Source organism: Euwallacea similis, chromosome 18, assembly GCF_039881205.1.
Source record: "Euwallacea similis isolate ESF13 chromosome 18, ESF131.1, whole genome shotgun sequence".
Lineage (NCBI taxonomy): Eukaryota > Metazoa > Arthropoda > Insecta > Coleoptera > Curculionidae > Euwallacea > Euwallacea similis.
Genome location: NC_089626.1, coordinates 237,127 through 259,191, shown reverse-complemented (window position 1 = coordinate 259,191; position 22,065 = coordinate 237,127). Strand labels below are relative to the sequence as shown.

Below are 22,065 nucleotides of genomic sequence, written 5' to 3'. Positions count from 1 at the left end.
GGCACTTGCGCTCACAGGAGTATGCCAATTGTTATACCGGGGCTTTTCGATATTTTTATTACTGAGAATTCATTCATTTTCTTAAGGTTCATTCAAAAATTTTGTGAAGGAGTTTTTTGTTGAATATAGCGCTTACTCGCCACATAATCTGTGCCAGAGCAGACAAACATAACGGTTTTGAAAATTTTTATTGTTGTTCTAGTAATTATTTGTCGTTGCACTTATTATTACCCGGTACATTGCAATTTTATGCTGATTATTTATTAGCGTTTGATAATGTTTTTTCTTCAGACATGTCAGTTGTAATTTCGACTTGAATATTTGATGAGTTAATGGAGAAACGTACAGAACGAGTAAGAGAAATTTTAACATATCCAAATTATTTTATATGAAAAAACTCCCGATCAGAAATGAGGATGGAAACTGGGCCAGAAATAATGAGCAAAAAGCTTCAAGATTTGCAGACCACCTAGAGAAGATATTTAACCTAATCTGGTGGACAATAACGAAACATTGCCTTATGCCATCGGGCAAAAGAAAATGGAAATTCTATTTGTCACGAATGAAATTAAAAAATAAATAAAAACTAAAACTAATAAAAATAAAACTTAACTCGAAAAAATCTCCAGGCTATGACTTTATAATTGAGCAAATACTAAGAGAATTTCCCAGGAAAACTCTGATTAAAATTACTAATTAAATCAATGCCTCTTTCAAATTGAAATATGTGCCTCAACTGTGGAAAGTGGCTGAAGTGATAATGATTCCTAAACCAGGAAAGCCACCTCACGAAATAACATTATACCAGCCAATATCACTACTGCGGGTTATATCTAAATGTTTGAGAAACTTTTACTGAAAAGACTAAAACCAATCAAAGAAGAAAAACAACTTATCTCGGGTCATCAATTTGGCTTCCGAAACCAACATTCTACTATCGATCAAGTCCACAGGATCATTGATGTCAACGAAAAATCGTTAGAAGAAAAAAAGTATGTTCACCAATTTTCCTAGATGTTGCTCAAACCTTTGATAAAATTTGATATGAAAGCTTGAATCATAAACTCAAAATGCTTTTCCTGCCTGATATTCAAAAATCTTGGAATCATATATATCAGAACGTTACTTCAGAATTAAGCAAGAAGACGCTTACTCTGATCTGAGGAAAATCTAAACAGGCCTATCTGAGGGAAGTGTATTCGGACCAGTCCTTTATCTACTGTACACTAGTGATTTGCCTACATTCAATGAAAACGCTATAGTTGCTACATTTGCAGATGATACTGCAATCTTAGTGACTGGAGATAAGGATATTATCTCAACTGAAAAATTACAAACAGCTATTGCTAAAATAGCTGGACAGTAAAATGGCATATTAAATGAACGAGAACAAATCAGTGTACATCGACTTCACCAACAAACGAATCGAGCATAAACCAGTATACATAAATCAACAAGTAGTTCCGTACGAGAATACAGCCAAATATCTTGGTATGACCCTTGAGGCTAAACTCAGGTGGAAACCAGATGTTAAAAGAAAATGTGAAGAACTAAAATTGAGGTACAGAAAAATGTACTGATTATTGGATAGATATTCGGCCCTGACCGTACTTGTATATAATAAGTTCCTGCTTTAAAGACAAATTCTGAAACCAGTATGGATTTATAGTATTTAACTCTGGAGTTGTACCAGATAAACTAAGCTAAACATCATCCAAAGGTTTCAAAATAAGATATAACGAGGCATTGTTGATGCTCCGTGATGCGTTCACAAAGACTTGGAGATGGAAACTGTCGACAGGGTTATTAAAACATGTGCCCAAAACATTAAACGCCGCTCTATCGGTACATCAACATTGAGACTCTCCAGCTCCTGGATAGTAATGGCCTAGTCAGAAGATTGAAAAGAGTGAAACCATTTGAATTAGTGTCCTGAAAAGTGTCACTACAACCCAGTTAAAATAATGCCAAAATATAAACAACAGAAACAAAATGATTATAATAGGATAAGTACCTTGTAATTCTAACAGTAGCAAATTAAGTTAAAGACAAATAACTTATTAGTGTAATTTGACTATATTGTTATATTATAAACTCACCCGTAAGGAGAGTTTAATAAAAAAATATATGAAAAAACTGAGCAGAATGTTTACAGAATTTCAATTTTTAATTCTAAATTGACGTTTTTTCTTCTAGCAATCATATAGCAGGATTCCTAGTATTGTTTTTTCATACTCAAAAATGGAGTGGACCTCCAACTTTTGATGCTGTCGTTGCCTCAGGCTTTGAAGAAATTTTTGCTGACTTCCTCGAAAGGTAGGGTGAGGCCAATGCATAAGAGCAATCCAGATTTTCTGAAATCACTCGCCTGGACTGAGCGAACCTGTAGAGATATGAAAATCAATCAATAAAATTTTATTGGAGAGTAAGAAAGGAAAGAGGAAAGATGAAACTAAAGGATGTCATATCACCGAACGTATATACTTGCAGAAAGTTCATTCAGCTGCGACACTTTGTTCAAGTCAGTTCAACCTACAATTGACGCTAAGGCAAGTGAACTTAATAAAAAGCACGTAGTCTTATTGTATGTTTTGCAGAGTTTGAGAGTTTTTGGTGTGGTAAACCTGGAAGAGGGCGATGTAGTTAGAGAATATGAGCCGGTTACTTATTTCCCTATAAGTTTAGCAAAAGATGAATTATTTAACGTTTGGTGTTATATAGCTAAAAATGTGTTTGTCAATACTTTTTTGAGGTTTCTAAGCATTTTCAGCTATGCATGTTTTAATTGCCTTGTTTTTTTATTTCTATGTTTTCAATCGCTACAATTTTATACTTTCAGAACTGCCTTGCTTTAGCATATTATTATTATTTTCCTGATAACACATTGTTTTCGCATTAAATTGAAGGATTACTGGTGTGTGAGTTGCAAATTTTCTTCTTTTAAGCTCCTCAAACTTTCTGTTTGCCTGTACCTCTAGGAAACCGGATTATACAGGGCTTAGATTTTACGGATTTTATTCCTAGTTTAGACTTCTTTTCAAGTTTTACTCGATAAATGGATTTGGATTAATCTTCGTTTGGAGCCAGATTTTACCAGCACAATTTCATATTACATGCTTGCAAGGATCGGAATCTAAAACGATGTTTCAGGAAAAACCGGATTGTATGGATGGGCATTCCAGACTTCGGGGTTAATGTCAGCCAAATATTTAGTCATGACAATTAAGTCGTCGTCGGGTTAATGTGGAAAGAGAAAATACGTTAGGGACATTGTGAAAAGTGGGTATTATACATACAGTTTTGTCAAGATTTCTTTATGCAAATGTCATAGATATTAAGTTTTTATTGACTAACCTTGAATCTCAAGTTATTCTGCTTGCAACATAATATATTTAGTGCCATTGTTACCATGTGAATACTTCTCTAAATAATACCAAAATTTATTGGATTCGCAAGCGAAAGATTTCGGAGAGATAATATATTCCTATGATTTATAGAACTGCTGTTAATAAATAACCTTTGAATATGGGCACTATGAATTTGGACAATAATATTTGGCTTCGATTAATAAGGGGTGTCTTTTGTCTCAGTTTACGTCTGTTGTTTATCGGTGAATCATACGAGGATTGTTGGGTCGCAGTGGTTTATTTAGGTTACCTAACGGATGTTTCTAGTATATTTGTACGGACAGTGGGAAGTAATCAATACCGAATTCAAAATGTATTTGTGTCCACCAAAACTCCAACCTCAAGTTATGTAATTCATTTTAGATTAATGATTTGCCATAGTCTCCCATTTCAGTAAAAATTGCACTATTAAGAAAATACTTCATTTCAGCTTAAAACCCTTGGTAGCAAAGAATTATTATTGTCTCCGCTTCGTCGGATTCTCAGTCAAATTAAACTTTTTTATTTAAAGATGTTTTATTTCTGTGTTCTGGCATCATTTTAATTTTCCATTATTAGAGACGAATGGAAATGTCTCAAAAAAACTCAATTCTCCAATCAGATTTAGATTTCGACTTGACCTGTAAATGAGACTGAGAGAGTAATTATAATACTTTAGAACGGACCAATAGACAACCGCATGAATTATTTGTTAAGCAAGGGAAGGGTTTGTCTGGGAGTAACCTAACCATAAAGAAAATATTTGAAAAGAAGGGTAGCGAAGCGATACGAGAAACAATAAGTTAAAAATGAAAAGAACAAAATTTATCAGACTTTATTTATTATCCTCCCATAATCCTCCGAATAAAATGAAATGAATACTGACCATCAACTAGTCCATTGACCTTAGTATTAATCTAGGTCAGTCTTAAATCATAATAACAATAAGATACCGGCGCGTTGTTGGTAAACGAAAGAAGGCCCAATTGCCCAAAACAGAAGCAGAAAGTACCGACTACGTACTACCAACTGCATTGTCTATGGCGTAGGAGTGAAGTGGGTACTTGCCAACAAATGAGAACAACGACCTTCTATGTCAAGGACAAGGTGCTATTGTTCTTGATTGCTTCGGCATATGTAACTGTGCAATATTCTAGCTTTCCTATTACCTTACACTAGGCATTATCTGGATTGTGATAGAAGATAGGTAGGTTCAGTTAGGTAGGTAGGTGCTTCGCAGAAAATAGCAAGTCTATGTCTTACGCGACACAGCTTTTTATTTTATAACATTCGTTCTAATAACTAAAATACGTTATTAAAGCCCTTTCTCAAGTAAAAGATCGAATATAAGTTTAAAGTTTTCTACATACATCTCCCTGTTGCTTTCGTGGAGACCTGTGTCTACATCATCTGTATGAGAGGGGTTGCTTGAATCCTCTTACCAAACCATATTTACCAATACCAAAACCATAATTTAGCTCCTTATCTCCAGCAACAATCTAAATAACTTGTGGACTTTTTAACAATGGCCTTTTTTTGGTGTTGCGAGAGTAGACGTAAAGAAAATATCTTCTACTACATTTTAGCTATAGTACTTTTCTTGCTTAGAGGCAATTTGCCGGTCCGTGGTCATTCCCTTTTTTAAACTTCCATATTTATGTGATTACGATGTAATCCAACCTTTTAAGGGCATATGAGTTTCCCGGCCATTGTTCAACTTTCGGCGCCATTTTATTTCTTTGATTTGAGTTTTCTCTTTTCGACTTTATGAAACTTACAGTTGTTAACTATTTTTTCTTATTATAAATTGCAAATTTACACATCCTTGTTCAGTTAATATACCTGTCTTGAGGTACACTTTGTCATCTCCGGAATTTTACCACTTTTCTTAATCAATCTTAATCCATTTCCCCCTATTCTTAATTAGTGCCATCCTTGACTTCCCTCCGAATTTCTGGACTTACAACCCACTTATCATGTCCAAAGTACTTGGAGAGTCGTTTATGGCGGAGACACTGAAGGAAGTCCTCTTGAGCCGCAAAACAAATTCCAATTTGCAGTTCTCCGTTCATACATAACGCAATCAATTATTGTTGATTTAGATTATAGAATTGATAATTTGGCTTCTTTGCAAGTAATAATCAAAAGGATTCGATACTTACGCAACCACAATATAATCAAGAGCTTAAAATTTATCCACTTAATTATGGGCACCTTAAGCCGATCAGATGAACGCTCGCCTGTTAAATATGTCGGACATTATGAAGTAGAGCCCAATTGCTTATACCGGTTTTATCGGAAGCTATAAATACTGAGCCCAGGGAATTTACATTGCAATATCCACTTTCTGGTATAAAAGGATGTAAAGCCCCATATACACGGAGGATACCTTGTGCCCGGTGCGGCGTCTTCTGGAAATCGTTTATCATCGTTTAATTTATGTTCGAATAACGTGGGTGTAAGCGGAAAGGAGTTATCTGTTTTTGTTAAAAATTTTTTCACTGATACTAAAGGTCAACATGGGGATGAGCAACCAAAAATGTCTACTGATTCAGCTATAGCTTCATTTATAATCGTCGAGCTTTGAATCTGGCTTATAAAGTGATTTTTATTTGTGACTAAGTCTTTTTTTGTCTATTAATTATCTGGCAACTCACAGTTCTCGCGAAACTCTATTTTAGTCCATTCCAGATGGTTTGTGATCAAAATTTAGTAAAATTCTAGAGACGTTTTCTACTGCTGCTTTGTTTAAACTCCTAGGATCAGTGGATTGAACAGAGTTTACTGTGCGATAATCCAGCCAAAGCCCATTGCAATGCGCAATTTAATTAATAAAGTTCAGTTTCAAGCAAGTAATCAAAAACCGATAGTACTTTATAGGTATGTGTATTTAGGAATAAACTTTCACATTTTATTATTGAATTACATAAGAACTACACATTTTCTGAGATGTTCAAACTGTTGATATATAATTACATTTTAAACACATTTATTAGAATTATCAGTAACAAGTTTGTTTTAAGCAAAGGAAACATAACAGAACCTGACATATAAATGATTTAACATGTATCGTTATGTACAACGTGAATAAGATTTAAAGTGAATATAGGCCTGAATAAATGCATATGTACATTATGCGCATATCAGTTTGGTATTGTGATATTAATTTTTCTAGACTTTTTATATTATTTAATCATAAACAATAACATTCTGCGGTAAAACATTAGATATAAAAATATGTACAAAGTGTAATAAGTTATGACTCTGCAGTGATCATCGATAGGCGAATTTTATTTTATTTTCTAATTAATAATTTACCAAAATCAGTTTGTGGTCTTAGATACATTTTTGCCTGAATAATGCAAATAAACAATGACATCTACTTTATGTTGATATTTACAGTTCTTGGCCGCTTAATAATTATACGTACATTGAACAAATAACTGTACAATCAACTGTACAAAAGTGTTATCCTTAATTGATTAACATTGTCTTACCTGCAATGCCCTTTGTAAAGGTTAACACCTACGATTCGTTGACTCTTGTTGCATTTCTTCAGTTTGTTCTAATGTTACAAGAAGTACTAAGCTCTATGATTACTGGTTCTTTATGATTACACATAAAACGCCACACAGTTCTCAGTTTAATAATATTTAACCTGTTTGAATTTCAAGAATCATCCAAGCTTAACTTTATATACCTATTTACACGTTACAAATTAACTAAAATTTATTTTTCACTATTCTTGTAACAATTATAAACATCTACTTAGTTCCTAATTTAAGAAAGAGCCGACCTCTCTTTAATCACATTCCTCAGGCCCAATGGCTGTGACCTACTTCAAAATATAGAATATCAACCTCTAGTTTGTATACACTATGAAAGTACATTAGTGATGCTAAAGCTAAATCATAAATCTGCCAATGGGAGTGTTAAGTGAGATTATCATCTATGGTAAATTTGAACAAGATTGATTTTATTTGGAACGAATTGAGCGTACATCTGGACGTACTTAGTAATAATCAATTGCTAATTTCGTAATATGTCTGCAATATGCTCATTCTTAGAAATTACTTAAAATCCTCCTGAAGGAAATATTTTCTTTAAGGAAATTACTGAGCTCCTGGAATTTTTCTACATCGCTGAGGTGGGGATTATTGTTCAACATTACAGTAGCGACTAGTCCCTGCATCAAGCTGTAGAAAGGATAATTTTTGTTATTTCATTAAACCCTCATTTTGTTTCTTTCATTTTAATTAAGGGAACCTGTTTTGCACTGGCATAACAGGATGTCTCCGCGGAGTTTTGGCTGAGGCAAGTGAAACAAAAAATGTTTCGAATTATGGCATTGCGCTGCAGTGAGCTTTTGATTTTCCTCCTACAGTTGCCTTGACTCTAAAGTGATGTGTGCATAGCAATAATAATCAAAGCTAAAGTTAAATAGTTTCCAAATTGGGCCATTCTTAATTACATCCTCACTTAGCAAGTCCTGTCTTAAAAGGAATAAAAACCATATTTACAAATTTAAATTACATAAAAGGCTGAGTAGCTATCTCCCAGCACCCACACTAGGATACTGGTTATAAGTACAGAACTGGTAAACGTAAGATATAATTAACAGAGCAACAATATTCAGGGAGCTTTTTGAAAGCCTTGCTGAGCCGGTCTGCATTGCAGCTGGCCTTTCTCCTGAAAAAGAAAATTTTAGCATCATTAAAAGTGATAAAAGCATTCTTATTTTTTATGAGGAAGAATTAAATCTGTTCTAGACACTTTTGATTAAAATTGGGAGCAGCGAGGGTTCAAGACATATTAATTCGGAGACAAACAGTATTCAAATTCATCAAGCGTATGTTAACTCTTTTACATCAGCAACTACAAGTTATTTTCTCGAAAACTCCGACAATATGGGATTCTCTAGTTCGAGCAACTCATCGAACTTTCAATAATTTACTGAAGATTATCAAGGTAAAAAGTTCGACGTTTATTGCTTACTCGCCCGTTGTTTGTACGAATTTGAAATGTGGAATGCTATAAAAATTCCAATAAAAAATAAAATATGTCTTATTCGGGATTTCCCGATTTGATGGTAAAAAGCCGTTAGAAATTTTCTGCATGTGAGCCCCATTAATGTAAATTGCTTGATGGTAAGCAATACTCTAGGGAGAAATAGGTTTCCTGACCCGTTTTATATACGTCAATATGAATTCGTGTTAGAATACCAAAACAATGATTTGTAGCTTGCAAAACCGATGTCAGTTTATTGCTGCTATTGTCTAGGTAACCCTCTATACATTTTATTGATATACCAAATATAAGCCTTCCAGTATGATCCCTTGTTCCGCCTTTGAGTTACCAGTATGTGGAGAGGAAGAATTTTTAAAAATGGTCTTTCGACCTAAAGATTACTAGCTACATAGCGCTGATACCTCTTTAACAAGTGTCGATTAGCTGAAACAACCTGAAATGTGTTTATCGTCCTTACGACTGAACCTGTGAAATCATAGAAAGTTCACTTAGCCGCGGTACCATGATCTAGTCAGAGCACTGCCATTAGAACCCGAAGAAGTTTGCTATATTTACAATTCTATCGCATATTTGCGTTACCCGTGTCATTTGACAGCATATTAAAGTAAATGAAGTTTACATACATTTCCGGTATAACCGGAAAGGCCGTTAATATTAGTGTTATATCAATATCGAATTGAGTGGTACGGTAGTAAGCATCGTCTTCTATATAAATAACCTCGTGATGGACGTTATGGGTTGATATAAAAGGTATATAAACGGTATTGGGTTAATAAATCTTTGCTTACGTTCCTCCCCTCTAAAACTTAAACCATTCCAGATGTGCAATCGAGGGCAAATTTAGACGCAGCAAGGGAAAAAAGACATCACCTCTCAGGTTACTGCTACGAATTTAAACAGCGATAGATATAACGTGAATTGACCGAGGAAAGTACTGTACATTTTAATTATATTGAATTAATTATCAGTAAAAAACGAATTAGAAATTTCCACTGAAAGGACCACTCATCTCGAATTTTTAATGCGGGGAAGCCGCTTCCCAACCTCTGTTTTTGGGGTGCAAAAAGGATAGAGATTTAGCTCGTGGTTCACAAAAATGATACTATTTTATCAACACTTAGGGAAATGGAACACATAAGTTCTTAATAAAAGGCAGCGTTAAAAAATTATGTAAACCTGGAGAGTGAAAAGCTTTTCTTCCATCTTATCTCGTTTTTCCATTGTTGGTCGAATCGCCAGGATTTTATTAACGATCAATTCATACGCAACATTGCCGTGATACTGCTAAAAATCATATTTTGTAATAACAAAAAATACTTATAGCTACAAATAAAATTAGTATGTATAATGAAATACAGGGTATTCCATTTAAAAAAATATATTTTTGTCACCACACGGTTTTCTAGGCCATCCTGTAACTTCGAAAATATTAAAAAATGAAACTTTATGAAAAAGTGACTATCTTTTATATTAATTTTTTTCTAAATCTTGCAGTTTTTAAGATAACGTCGATCACCCTGTACAAAGACCTTCTCATTATGATGATATTTTTTGCGTTATTATATGAATGTCATACTCTCAGTGGACTGATCGACACTACTTTCAAGATAAAAAACTACTCATTACACATGTTCTGATGAATTCTATGATGCATCAATATGGACAGCTCATGAAATGCAAATTTCGCCCTCAGGGTCATTACCTTCAGCAGCGTTTTACTTGCTGTGTCATCGGCCAGTACGTGTCTTTGGGACAAAAAAACGCCAAACGGCAAGTTTTTACAAATTTGTAGGGGTGTCGATCGGTTTACTGGGTGTATGACACTACATTTTGTTTTTAGCAAGAGTTTGCAGTTTGTCTTGTGTGCTGCAAGCACGAATTGAACATTAACTAAAATTGGCTCCTACATCTGCTTAAATCGATGATCGGGATCTTGAGGGCTCGACGGTGAATCTACCTCTAGAGCAGTTTAGTTCTGAGATTTGACTCCCGAATGGTTTTTTTTTAATTAATTTTAATTGCTTCTCAGAATTTCGATATGTTAGACATCCTGTGAGGCATCTACTTATTGGTATGTTCAAATCACGTAAACGTAAGTGACAGTATTGCGGTTACGGCGTGGCTTCAAGGAGACAGATTAAAACGCCTTGTAATGGCTTCAAGTCTCGCATGAAGCCTTTATTTTAAATACACGAGACTGAATTTAGGTACTAAAGCGGCCCTGAAGGCGTGTGAGACAGGATGTAAAATGCTTTATGTTCATTTAAATTTTATTGTCCCGGCCGATCTAACTTTATCCTTCTTTTAACTGAACACGGACTAAAGTATTCTTCTAAGCACTCCAGCCCGCAGTCCAATATATCGCAACTTTGCTTATTAGCAACTTTGATCAACTGAAGCTCAAGACAAGAATTGCTCCCTCTTATAAGTTTAAGGCCTCTATCTCAGCTATCTTTGCATTAACAACAGCCTCAATTCGAATTTGTATTCAGAAAATACTCGAAATACGGGCAAAATTTGCATCCCATTCAGGCTCTGTGCGAGGAATTTTATTATTTATCAGCTAAAATAGGGAAAACACCAAAATGCGGAAAATTTATTTAAAACGTTTTAAACCTCTCGTATAAAAGCATATTAGTGCTCTCATTCCCCATCCAAACTTACGGTTTCGAAATATATTGCACATATTTTAGGAGTTGGAATTCACAATTTATTAGAATGGACTTTTCATACTCTGAACTTACAGTATGCAAGTTCTCGCTTTTCACGTCTCTTGTATGTGTGATAGAACTTCGAGATCTTTAGCATTGTTAACTTTTGAATTATGGATTCTGCTTTGCTTTTTAAATGCGAAAGATGCTTGTGAAATCTTTTATTTCGACCTAAGGCGTAGGAACAAAAGCCCTCCTCGATAATCACAACAAACTATTTCGTCTAGTCATGATCCTTCTTCACTCAATTTGACGAAATGCCCATGCCCAAGAACGATGTAATAAATTATCCTAGTTATTATCGCAAATCTAAATTGAGATTTGCTAAATACTGATGTGTATGCTAATAGCATTTTGGAGTCCTGGAATGCACAGCAAATCGGAAATGTGCAAATCAATCTCAAAGTAATTACGGAGGTAACTTGAATGACGGAAATGTTGGCTGCAATTTGGCGATTCGATAATGAAATTTTTAGGAAATATGCACAGAACTACGAGTTTTCGTTTTCCATTCAACGGAATGTAAATTTCACCAAAACGATGTGTTTTGAAGCGTGTGAATTTATTAGTTAATTCTTGGCCATTATTGGTTTTTCTTGAAAGCAGATTTTTGCCGAGGGAATTGACTTAACCGGAAAGATTTGGAGTTCAGGTCTTTTCATTCCTCTCTGCATAACCTAATGTATTAAATAACCGCCAGTGGCCCCTATATGGTTGTTCTAATTCCTCTGGAAATGTCCTTCATCATTAAATACTCATCCCGACTGATAACTTGAAGGCTTTAAATAATATTCCCCGGAGTTAAAAGGGCCAGAGAATCTACATTTCTAAACCTGAAATATGTTTAGAAATAAATCTAGGCCATTAAACCTGGGTAAACTGACATTTGAAATTACCACATTCATTGTACCTAGAGCTTTTCCTAAAATAGATCAGAGCCGAAACTGAAAACATTCTAGTATTGATTTAAGACACCGTTTAAGCTTAGATTTTATCATTCTGTATTTGTACAATGTGCATTAAAAATGAACCCAGTTTAAACGCAGAATCTGGAATTAAATCGATCAGTTTAGATTGGACATTTTTAGATTTCGATGAAGTTCAAGCATGGCTCCGGATTAATATGATTAATGTACAAACTTCGCCTGCTGCTATGAAGGATAATTCAGAAATTGCCATACTTGGATATAATGTGGCTTCCATTCGACTGATAGCTTATCCCGATATAACAACCTCGGGATGTAGGATGCATTCAAGTTTAATCGTTAAATAGCAAAATAATTTAATGTTGGGAGCGTACTGAGGTTTTAAATAGCAGTTAAGACTATCAAGTTGTGTTTCCAGATACCCGAAAGAATTTTTCCCACTTAATACTTTATTCACGTACTCGATAAATGGTCCAGAGTCCTTCTTAGTTAACTATAAATTTGTAAAACTTCGCGGTAAAACAAACCTCAAAGGAAAACCAACGATGGAGAACAATCAAGGTCATACTAAGTCTGGAACATTCGGGGAGTTCTAGAAGCCTCACTGTAGCTTCTCACATTAAGAAATGTACCACATTTGGATGAGAAAATTATCACGAGGAATGGTTCATATCTGAACGGTCCCAAAAAGCAATTTGTGTCATTGGTTGCTGACGAGTTTGGTCTGTACACTCACCTGATTTAAATTATTGCAATTAATCAAACAATTCTATTCAATGAGAATTATTTACCAATAAGCACACTCATTCAATATTTCGAAGTACTTAATCTTTGTCTCTGTCAATATCAATAGACAGATAGCCAGTTTCCGGCACCCGTCAATTGAAGAACATAATTACCTTTTTGATTGATTTGTAAATTTCCTATTTCTACTATTTTAACTGCCTTTAATTTCCTCATCAGAATTTATCCGGGGTCAAAACCTAATGTATACTAATCGATAATCGATTATTTTAATTTTCTTATACTCCCTTTTATGGTGGTGAACCTTTAGCTGATTAATTACACTTTCCGTTGGAAGTATCTCGCTAAAAATATGGCTTTTTGTTGTTATTACTGTTTTCTTGGCTGTTTTGTTTCTTAACTTTTTGTTATCCTCACCGCATTGTTTACCTAATCTACGCTCTGTAGGAAACAAAAGGGCATTATACGTATTGTAAAGTGAGCAAATCAGAAATGAGATCTATTAAAGTCCTGTTCAGTCCTAAGATTAGCTTCTCAGGTTGATATCTTTTTAATACCGAGTAAGCGTTTAAACCCGCTTTGGAACTGAAAGAAAGATTTAGCTTACTGATGAAAGATGTGGTCGTAGTGAAGTCAAAATATTCGAATAATGGGAAAAAGTTATCAGTTTAATCTTTTTTTTGTTATTCTTATCTCGACTTTTTTAAACACCCAGTATACTTAACTGCAATTGATTTATGTTTTGCAAGATATTACTTTAAGCTGGGATTTTTTTAAAGAAATTTGCCGTGAACACTACAAATTCCAAACTTATCCAGTATACTCGTACTGCCTGAAGTGACCTTGGTATGCATTCAAACTTTAGTTACGCTTATTTTGATAATTATTTTTTTGCTGCAGTACGAATGAAGATTAATGGAACAGGAAAGGCAAAACTTTTTCTTCTAACTGAGAGAGAAGAATTTTCGTCACAGAGTAAACTGATCACTGCATTGCGCTATAGGCAAGTTTCTTCTGAAGAGAAAGAGCTAACTTAGCCGTTTTTAGATCCTTTTCAAATTTAGTAACATATCATACGAGATTTATCAAAATATGAGTGTTCTAATATTGAATTGAGAGATGGTATTGATTTGACGAAATACCTTCATAAGAATATGACTGATAATGGAAGGTTGGTCTCAATACAAATAGTCTCTTAACCGCTGTAGCATGTTAATGTAAAAGGCATATAAACCGTTTTGAGAATTAGCATAGTTAAAGGAGAACTAATTAAACTGGGAGCTGACGTAGCGTAAATCTGCGAAAGTCAAGAAGAGGAAACCTTTTGGTGAAGCTAGAAAGTGAAATCAATCAAGGTTAAAGATTTAACTTATTACATAGAAAAAGCTTAGAAAATTAAATATTTGCCAGTAATACAGATTTTCTTCTAATATGTGATGGATAAAATAGCGAATTTCACTCTTCTTTTTATATCAAACCTAAGTGAAATAGTGGATTCTTTTTCACATTGAATACATTGTTTGAAGTGACTTGCACGCATAACACAATCCTTCTTGTTGTGATAATACAATTTTTATGTATTAAGTTTGCGTGTGCTAGATCTTTTTCGAATATACTCTGAGGAGAATGACTGGTCGACGCCCTTTACAAGATACCAGAACAATGGGAATGAATATATGGGGTGAAAAATGTCAATCTTTATTTTCAGAGGTCCATGACATTTAATGATCGTGTTTGAGCCACTATTATCAGTATTACTTTTTGAACAGGAAAAGTTGCAGAACAGGTTTTTTTACAAACTTGCAAATTTTGAATGATCTACTTGGGATACGACATTACGTCCTTGTTTAATATCGTGAGACAATGACTATGTGAACTGGGAAATTCAAAAGTTTCCTACCATTTGAAATAGCTCACCCCCATATCATCATCACATTTCTCTCATTGAAAATTGAAGATTGCGATTTTTACCTCATTTTTTAAAAATATTTTTTAGCAGTGTTTCACTGTCTCCCAGTAACATCAGAAACTTTCTTGAACACAAAACGCTGAACGACAAGTTTCTACAAACCTTTAATCTCCACACGTAACACTACACTTACGTTTAATGAGACAGTACTGTTCAATTTTGGTTTTATGTTGAAATATCAGTGTCATACTTATTAATGTCGAGTGATATGGTTTGGGGTGATAATCGACATTCCCATTAAAAACAGCCTCGTGACGGGAGTTACAATTTAATATAAAGGATAGATAAACAGCATGGGGAATTAGCTTAGCAAAAGGGGAACAATTCAAGGAGATACATCGCTAGGGGAAATCTGCAGAAGTCAAGATAGAGAGAATGTTCTGGTGGCTTGTGAAATGAGCGAACCAGAGAGGTTAAACTTCTTATTAGTGCAAGTTGCAATAGTTTTCCCAGATCTTGGAACAACGCGAGCATAGGCTATTTGGTTTCCCCCCGCCCCTTCTTCGAAATATCTTTCTTTAAAATGATCTTCAGCATCAATAAGTAGTACGAATAGTGTTTTTTCTCAAATGGATTTGCAGTTATTGAAAGGGAGAGAGTTCACTTATTAAGAGGATTTTGGCTGTGAGTTGTTACTGTTAATTTACACAATCAGGAAATTGTGCAATTTGTGTGCGAAAGCAATTTTAAAAAATTGCTTTTAGCGTAACATGTGAATGGGGTTGACTGAACGTGAGTAGTAACGTTCGATATTATAGGTATATACATATAGTATGTATATGTATATTAAAAAATTGAGTGGAATGTAATTGTATATTTCCAGCATAAATTAATGCTATTCCATACGGTATTTTCTATTTTACTGTATAACATGTTTGAATAATACAGTTTTCGTCAATTTTCCTTCGTCTCGATATTCTGTCGCAAATAAGCTCCACAGAAGTAGTAGCCATCTTTATCAATACGTAGTTGAGAGGAAATGAAACGGGCTCAGAGTAGCTATTAGTATCCCTATTTCGTATTTTTATACTTATTCCAGCCTTTTCCCCAGTTGTTATTGCCTCCAGGGCATTAAACGAACTTAAAAAATCAGTAATAGATCCTTTTGAGGTCAAAATTATTTTCAGGCGCAGTAATAAAATATTTTTCTTTTACGATCTGTTATCGATATTTATTGTTAATTGGATTACGTGGATAATTTATTTTGCCATTTCAGAACCGGGACGGTCTATATCACAAATGAACAATAATCAATTAATGGCAATATCTGACCTGTAAATATAGCAGCCATTGTCACGTGAAAATGGACGTAAACCAGAAATCTGTAATTTAATTCTCTTTCACAGGAAACGAACCATATCAGCGTGGCAAGTGCTCACATACGAGATTTTAAACATAAAATCGATTATCTCATAAAATCCCCATTAAGCTTGCCCTTTCCTTTACCTTTGAGAAAACGGAATCTTTGAGACAAAGATAAAAAGAAGTGCCTTTTCTATCTCCACTCTTCAGAAGACTTACTCACACGTAGCTAGAGTAAAACTAAATCACACCCTAACAAGCAGATAAAATTAGGACGTGTTGACTCTTCTTTAAAGAACTGTTGGACAGAAAATGTACTGTTAACCGCACAGCATTTCACGTTGCGGCTAGTTTATACAATTAAAAAGTTCGAAGGTTGCATTAACGCAAGTTTATTAAGTTGGAATGCGCTCAGCTGAAGACAGAAAACTCCCTCTAATATTTCACCCTGTTTTGAACAAGTTTGGCTCTTAAAATACCTGTTCTAGCGAAACTTTTTGTGTCTACTAATTATTTCTTAAAACTTTATTAATTAACTCACATTAAAGTACGAGATCTGTATCTCGAAATACACTGCTTTATCTTAAATATTTAATATGGAAAGTATATCTTTCAATGCTAAAATTGTCTGGTATATTAGTTTCAAAACCCATTAATTTCAGTTATAACCTTACGTATAAACTCAGAAATAATAATTCTGGCTAAGATGAATCAAAGTGAAATAATTGAAAATTATATTATTCATATTTAGTTAGAAAAGCGCACTGGTGAAGCTGATGCAGTTACACACCTGGATAGAGGGATTTTACAGTCCCTCTGTCAAAAAGTGGGTAAATTTTGCATCTAGTTATTCCATAAATTAATTTTGACTCACCTTTCACAACCAAATCGCATTTTACGCTTAATTTCTTCAATTATCTACTTAATTTTTTGACTGTAATTTCAACTACTCTATCGATCTGTAATAATCAATTGCTACCAATGGAATAGCCGTAAAGCAGATTTGTTTGCAAATTTCCATTTTGTAATTTGATTTTTTACTTGCCGTTTTTTAGTAGTAACAAAACGCGCCTTTTAGTGTAATCCGATTCAAAATAATAATTTCAGTTGCGTCGCAGAAGATTCCTTGGTTCATGTATGTCAATATTTTCCTTTTTTAGCTTAACGTTTTTATCAAATTTTACTATAAATAATACTGTTTCTCGCTTCTTAAATTGTGCTTGTGTCTATCTTGGTTTTCGAGAAAAAACTGGAGGGACAAGAAAGTGGTTTACTCAAAGAAATATATCAAACTTATTAAAAACAGTAGCGTTCCTCTCCGTCTCTGGGACTACCGTTTTCGCTCCGTGCGTGGCTGAAAAGGCATTAAGGTAAGACTTGTTTCCCTTGTTAGAGCAGTAGTAATTTTTATTTTAAGTAAGACAGGTTAATTTAAGTTAAGTAATAAATCTGACGACAGCGGCTAATATGAGTTATCTACTACATTGTCTGACAGGTTAGGCTCCTCTAATACCCGATTACACCTTTTTATTTTAACAAGATAACACTGCTACACTGCTCTTTCTAATATTCGAAAAGCGAGCACATTTATCTTTGGTGTTCTCTTACTGCACCATCTTTTTGTGTTTTCCTATTAAACTTAAATTCATTCTCTTCACGGATGACTGTAACGAGAAAGAATTAAAACCTCATTTCTTTTAAATAAGATTTCATAGGTTAGAGTCATTGACTACTTCTAAATCTGTTAGTGTTACAACGAAAATTGGGGATCTTGAAATTCCCTAAAGATTAGAACATAGTGTCCATCAAGGCATTGTTGTTAGGCCATTTAAGTTAATGTAAAGTTTACGTAATTTAAAGTGGAACAACGGTAAAATGACAAGTCAAGACTCCACACCGACTGATAATTTTACAATGAAACAATTAAACACGGAGTTTTTCTCCGATGGCCCAATTAGCCTTTACATTGGTTTAAATAAGGAAGATTCGATAACACACATTCAAAATCGAGGCATAAAATTGTAATTTTCAATTATATCAACAAATTTATTTATTTACAGGATGTTTACTAAAACAACGTACTGAACAACAACATTTGTTGTGCTATAATAAAGTTACATAGTTCACTTCCAAATTGAGCCTTTTAATTTATGGATAGCAGCTTGCGATACAACTTCTGCATGTACGTATGCAGGTTTCAGTTAATTGGCTTAATAATACTAGTTTTCATTTCAAATAATGAAGCTTGTGCTGAATCCTGTACATAAGTTCAGACAAGTCCAAATTAGTTTGTTTGTATTATATGTAGTTAGTACACTTCTAAGTTTGATAGATTGTTGCTTTTAAATGCATATTTTCTATTTTGCTACTGAATAGAATCCTACAGAAGATTAACTTTGTTAATGTGGAGACTAGGAAGTTTGAGAAAGTTGTCCACGACCTCAGCATAGAGAGGATGCGAACTCGAGAGGAAAGAAAAGCATATCGAGAGGTCGTAAATTTTTCATCACGAGGATATTTAAAAGTTTTCTTTAGGGGAAATTTCAATCCTTATTCTGTCTCGATGGAAAATATAGCACTTACTTGTTAAATTTCGTTAAAATTCTTATCCTATGTCAACAATCTTCAACAAACTTTTGGAAATACGTAAATCCTTCCCCACTATTTACCAACACCATCCAGAGATAATCTGAGAGATATAGAGAAATGACAATTCATTTTGTTTTGCAGCCTCAGAGAGATTCGACAATCTTCTCGGACGCCTACTATTACCCATTTGGAAAGGAATACTCTTCTCGAGCAACTTCGAATATGTTTTTCAGTGTTTGAGATGCAGAAACGAAAGTGTTGAAAATTGCTTCAGAATTTTGCATTATTGGAGGAAATTCGTCACCCAACAGGGGACCCTCAAGAATGAATGTAAATTATATTGTCATTATGTTGAGCTTTTTGCGAGGGTCTCTCCACTTAAGACACAACTCAAACAAATCGCGGCGTAACATTCTCAAGCGAATTTCCATGACCAAGGGAGATCTGTATTCTCAGCCGCTATCCAAGAATATTTCCCACGGTTACCTAATCCAAACCCAGTTTTGAAAAATCCTAAGTACTCATTTTTAGATTAAAGAAAAGGAATGCGGTGTTCAAAATCCAGACGGAGAAGTGAATATCATCCATTGTCCAAGTGCCAGTCCAAGTGCAATAATCCAAATTCGACTTATCCAATCCTATTGAAAAAAAGAAGAAGAATCTGTATCTCCATTTGTTCAATCTGTCTTCTAAGCCGATACGTTCTCTTTTCCCGTATAATTTGATGACAGCGGTGACATACACATACGTCGTCATTTCGACTTTCCCTTCGACTATCTTTTGGGGTTTCCTTAGCAATCATCGGGCATTAGGATTTCTGCTCCACATAATTGGCTTCATTCACTACAAGAAAGGGATTTCTTGTATACAAAGGCCTATCCGCTTTCTGGGAACCGCAGCCCAATTGCCCTACTTTTGTTTCTCTCATTAAACCTATCTAGATCCAGTCTTCCATATTTGTTAAAAAAGTAACGGGTGTTTATAAAAAAACATTCGCAGTAGGTGGTGAACCGTAAACGTAGGGCGTTGATTAAGCCATTTACTATTTGCCATCAGGCATTTGACTAAAGAAAGAATTGATCCCAAACACGCCCTGATATTTCAACTTAACAACTTACTTGAGACTTTTTTAATAATCACTATTATTTGTAACTTTCCGGAAGATGTTTCGCCTCTTTTTTTTAGAAAAAATAGACTTTTATTCCGAGGGTATTGACTTTGCATGAATTTACGGTAGAAGCACGATAGTCTCCTTTCGACAGTATTATTCTGAACAATTTCACTATTAATCTTCGTAAATATTCGGATCTTTATTAAACACATTTGTACGTAACTGCCACAGTATTACCTTAAATTTATACTTTCAATATGTGAACTTGCCAAAAGATTACCCCTCGATTTCCTCGGGTTCTCGAAAGTCGCCCCAACTCGGTCAAATATATCTGCCCGAATTGAAATTTTAAGGCAAAAACTCTTAAAATGTGATCCCTCTTGCAAAAGATTTAAAGCCACCTAGTGTCTGTCACCGATGTGCGCTCTATAGAAAGAACGGATATCAAATAAGTTTCCCATTTAAGTTTTTGCTCGATCCTACTGTCGGCAATAACAGTTTTTTGTTCCCTTACAACTCAGAATCGGCTTTCGCAGAAGGTTTTTGCAAAAAACTTGCCCAAACTTTTGAGCTTTTATTGAGCACGGCCACGGTATGTGGCCAATACTAATTGGGCTCTATTAATTGATGATACAATACGCTGCAGCATCGGTTCGTCGATTTTTTAAGCCACCATAAAAGGGGTCCATTTAAAAATATTAAATGGCGATGGATAATCTAAAATGCCATTACGAAATGTTTGGAAATTGGATATGACCAATAGTTAACCGCCTAATTACCGCCCATATATCAAACTTACCATTCAGGACGTGCACCCTGACACTAGCGACATCTGCGTTGGACGGGCTGCAAGAATATTTTCCAGAATCGGATATGTCCGCATGCTGGATTAATAGGAAACTTGTTGTTATGTCACCCTTTTCTGTGATAACACTAACACCACCCCTGCTTGAGTCATAGCTTATTACCTGGAACAATAAACTTACGTTTTCATTTCATAGAACTGTTAATGCGATAAACTAAACTAAATAATAATGGTTTCACACTAGTTTACAAATTTTAGACAAAAATAATTAATAAAAAATATTATTATGCAGGGTGTTCCTGAAGCACATTTACGGGGTGTTTCATTAACAGAGATCATCGATCATTTCTGGGTCGCAAAACTTGTATAAGCTGGACAGTGAGTCAAAATATTTTTTTCCCAGAAAAAGAGACATTTTTCTAATTCTGAGACGACATTTTCATGGAAACAAAGCATCTCTAACGGCATGATTTTTGCTACTTCAAATTAAAGACATAATTTGTGTAAATATTCCAAAGCTCTATTCCAGTTTTTAACGGTGGTTTGGCTGCTGCAATAAGATAAATCAGTATCGCAAATATGTTGAAAAGTCCTAAACTAATATATAAATAATTTTCTGTAGTTGTTGACAGTGCTGTCGCAACCTCAGATGTATACGTTGCTTTTGTTAAAAACCAGGCTTTCCTCATGTAGCTGCTAGCAAAATTCGAAATGAATTCCTCTATTGTTTCAGTTCTATTGCTTAGATAAAAATTGTAATGCGGAAGGAGTGTTATTTTGCCATATGTTTCCAAATAAGAATATTGGTTTTCCGTGAACAACTGAATAAGATAGTGTTATATATCATGTTGAAGAGCACAGATAATGCTCCATCCATTGGAGCCTTAGTCCATATCAGGGTATCCGTTTCTCTAACTCGACCATCTGCTCAATCATGTATTACCCTGTATATATAAGGAAAACAACCGGTAATCGCTGAAAAACCTCGCAGTAGGCGGTGAACCAAAAACGAAGTGCCTTGATTAAGCAATTTACTGTTTAACATCAAACATCTGACTATCAAATGAATTGATCCTAAACGTGCCTCTAATGCTTGAACTCCTACTCGAGGTTTTTCTTTAATGATCACTCTATACAGGGTGGTCCTCCGGGAAGTCCCTCGATCAATTGCGGGAAAATCATAATTTGGAAAAACATGAAAATCGGGGGATATACCTAAGTCCTTGGGGGAGACAAGTTAAAAATATTTTTAAGATGGTAGTCACTACTTTAGCCGCTCACACAGTAAAACTCGCGAAATAACATACAGGGTGTTCATAAATAATTCTTAAAGTTGACAATCACAAATCATTAAAAACTCGTATTTCTTAAATAGAAATTACCATTTTTCTTAATGACATCGTGTTAAGCTTGAAAAATAACTGTTACTTTGTGTTTTAATGCCTATACCTAAAATCAACCTTAATAAAACCGTAACGGTTTTTCCACCCTGTG

General features: G+C 34.6%; 1 protein-coding gene across 2 annotated transcripts in view; it reads right to left on the bottom strand.

The window, feature by feature from the left end:
• Window positions 1-6,256: 6,256 nt before the first annotated feature.
• LOC136414892 (zwei Ig domain protein zig-8-like) overlaps window positions 6,257-22,065 on the bottom strand; it is a 196,774-nt gene continuing 180,965 nt past the window's right edge. For both annotated transcript variants that reach the window (XM_066399169.1, XM_066399170.1), the window contains 2 exons: window positions 20,566-20,734; window positions 6,257-8,075 (listed from right to left, as the gene is read on the bottom strand). In XM_066399169.1, coding sequence (XP_066255266.1) covers window positions 7,936-8,075; window positions 20,566-20,734 — 309 coding nt within the window. In that variant the 3' untranslated portion in view covers window positions 6,257-7,935. The remainder of the gene's footprint in view (window positions 8,076-20,565; window positions 20,735-22,065) is intronic.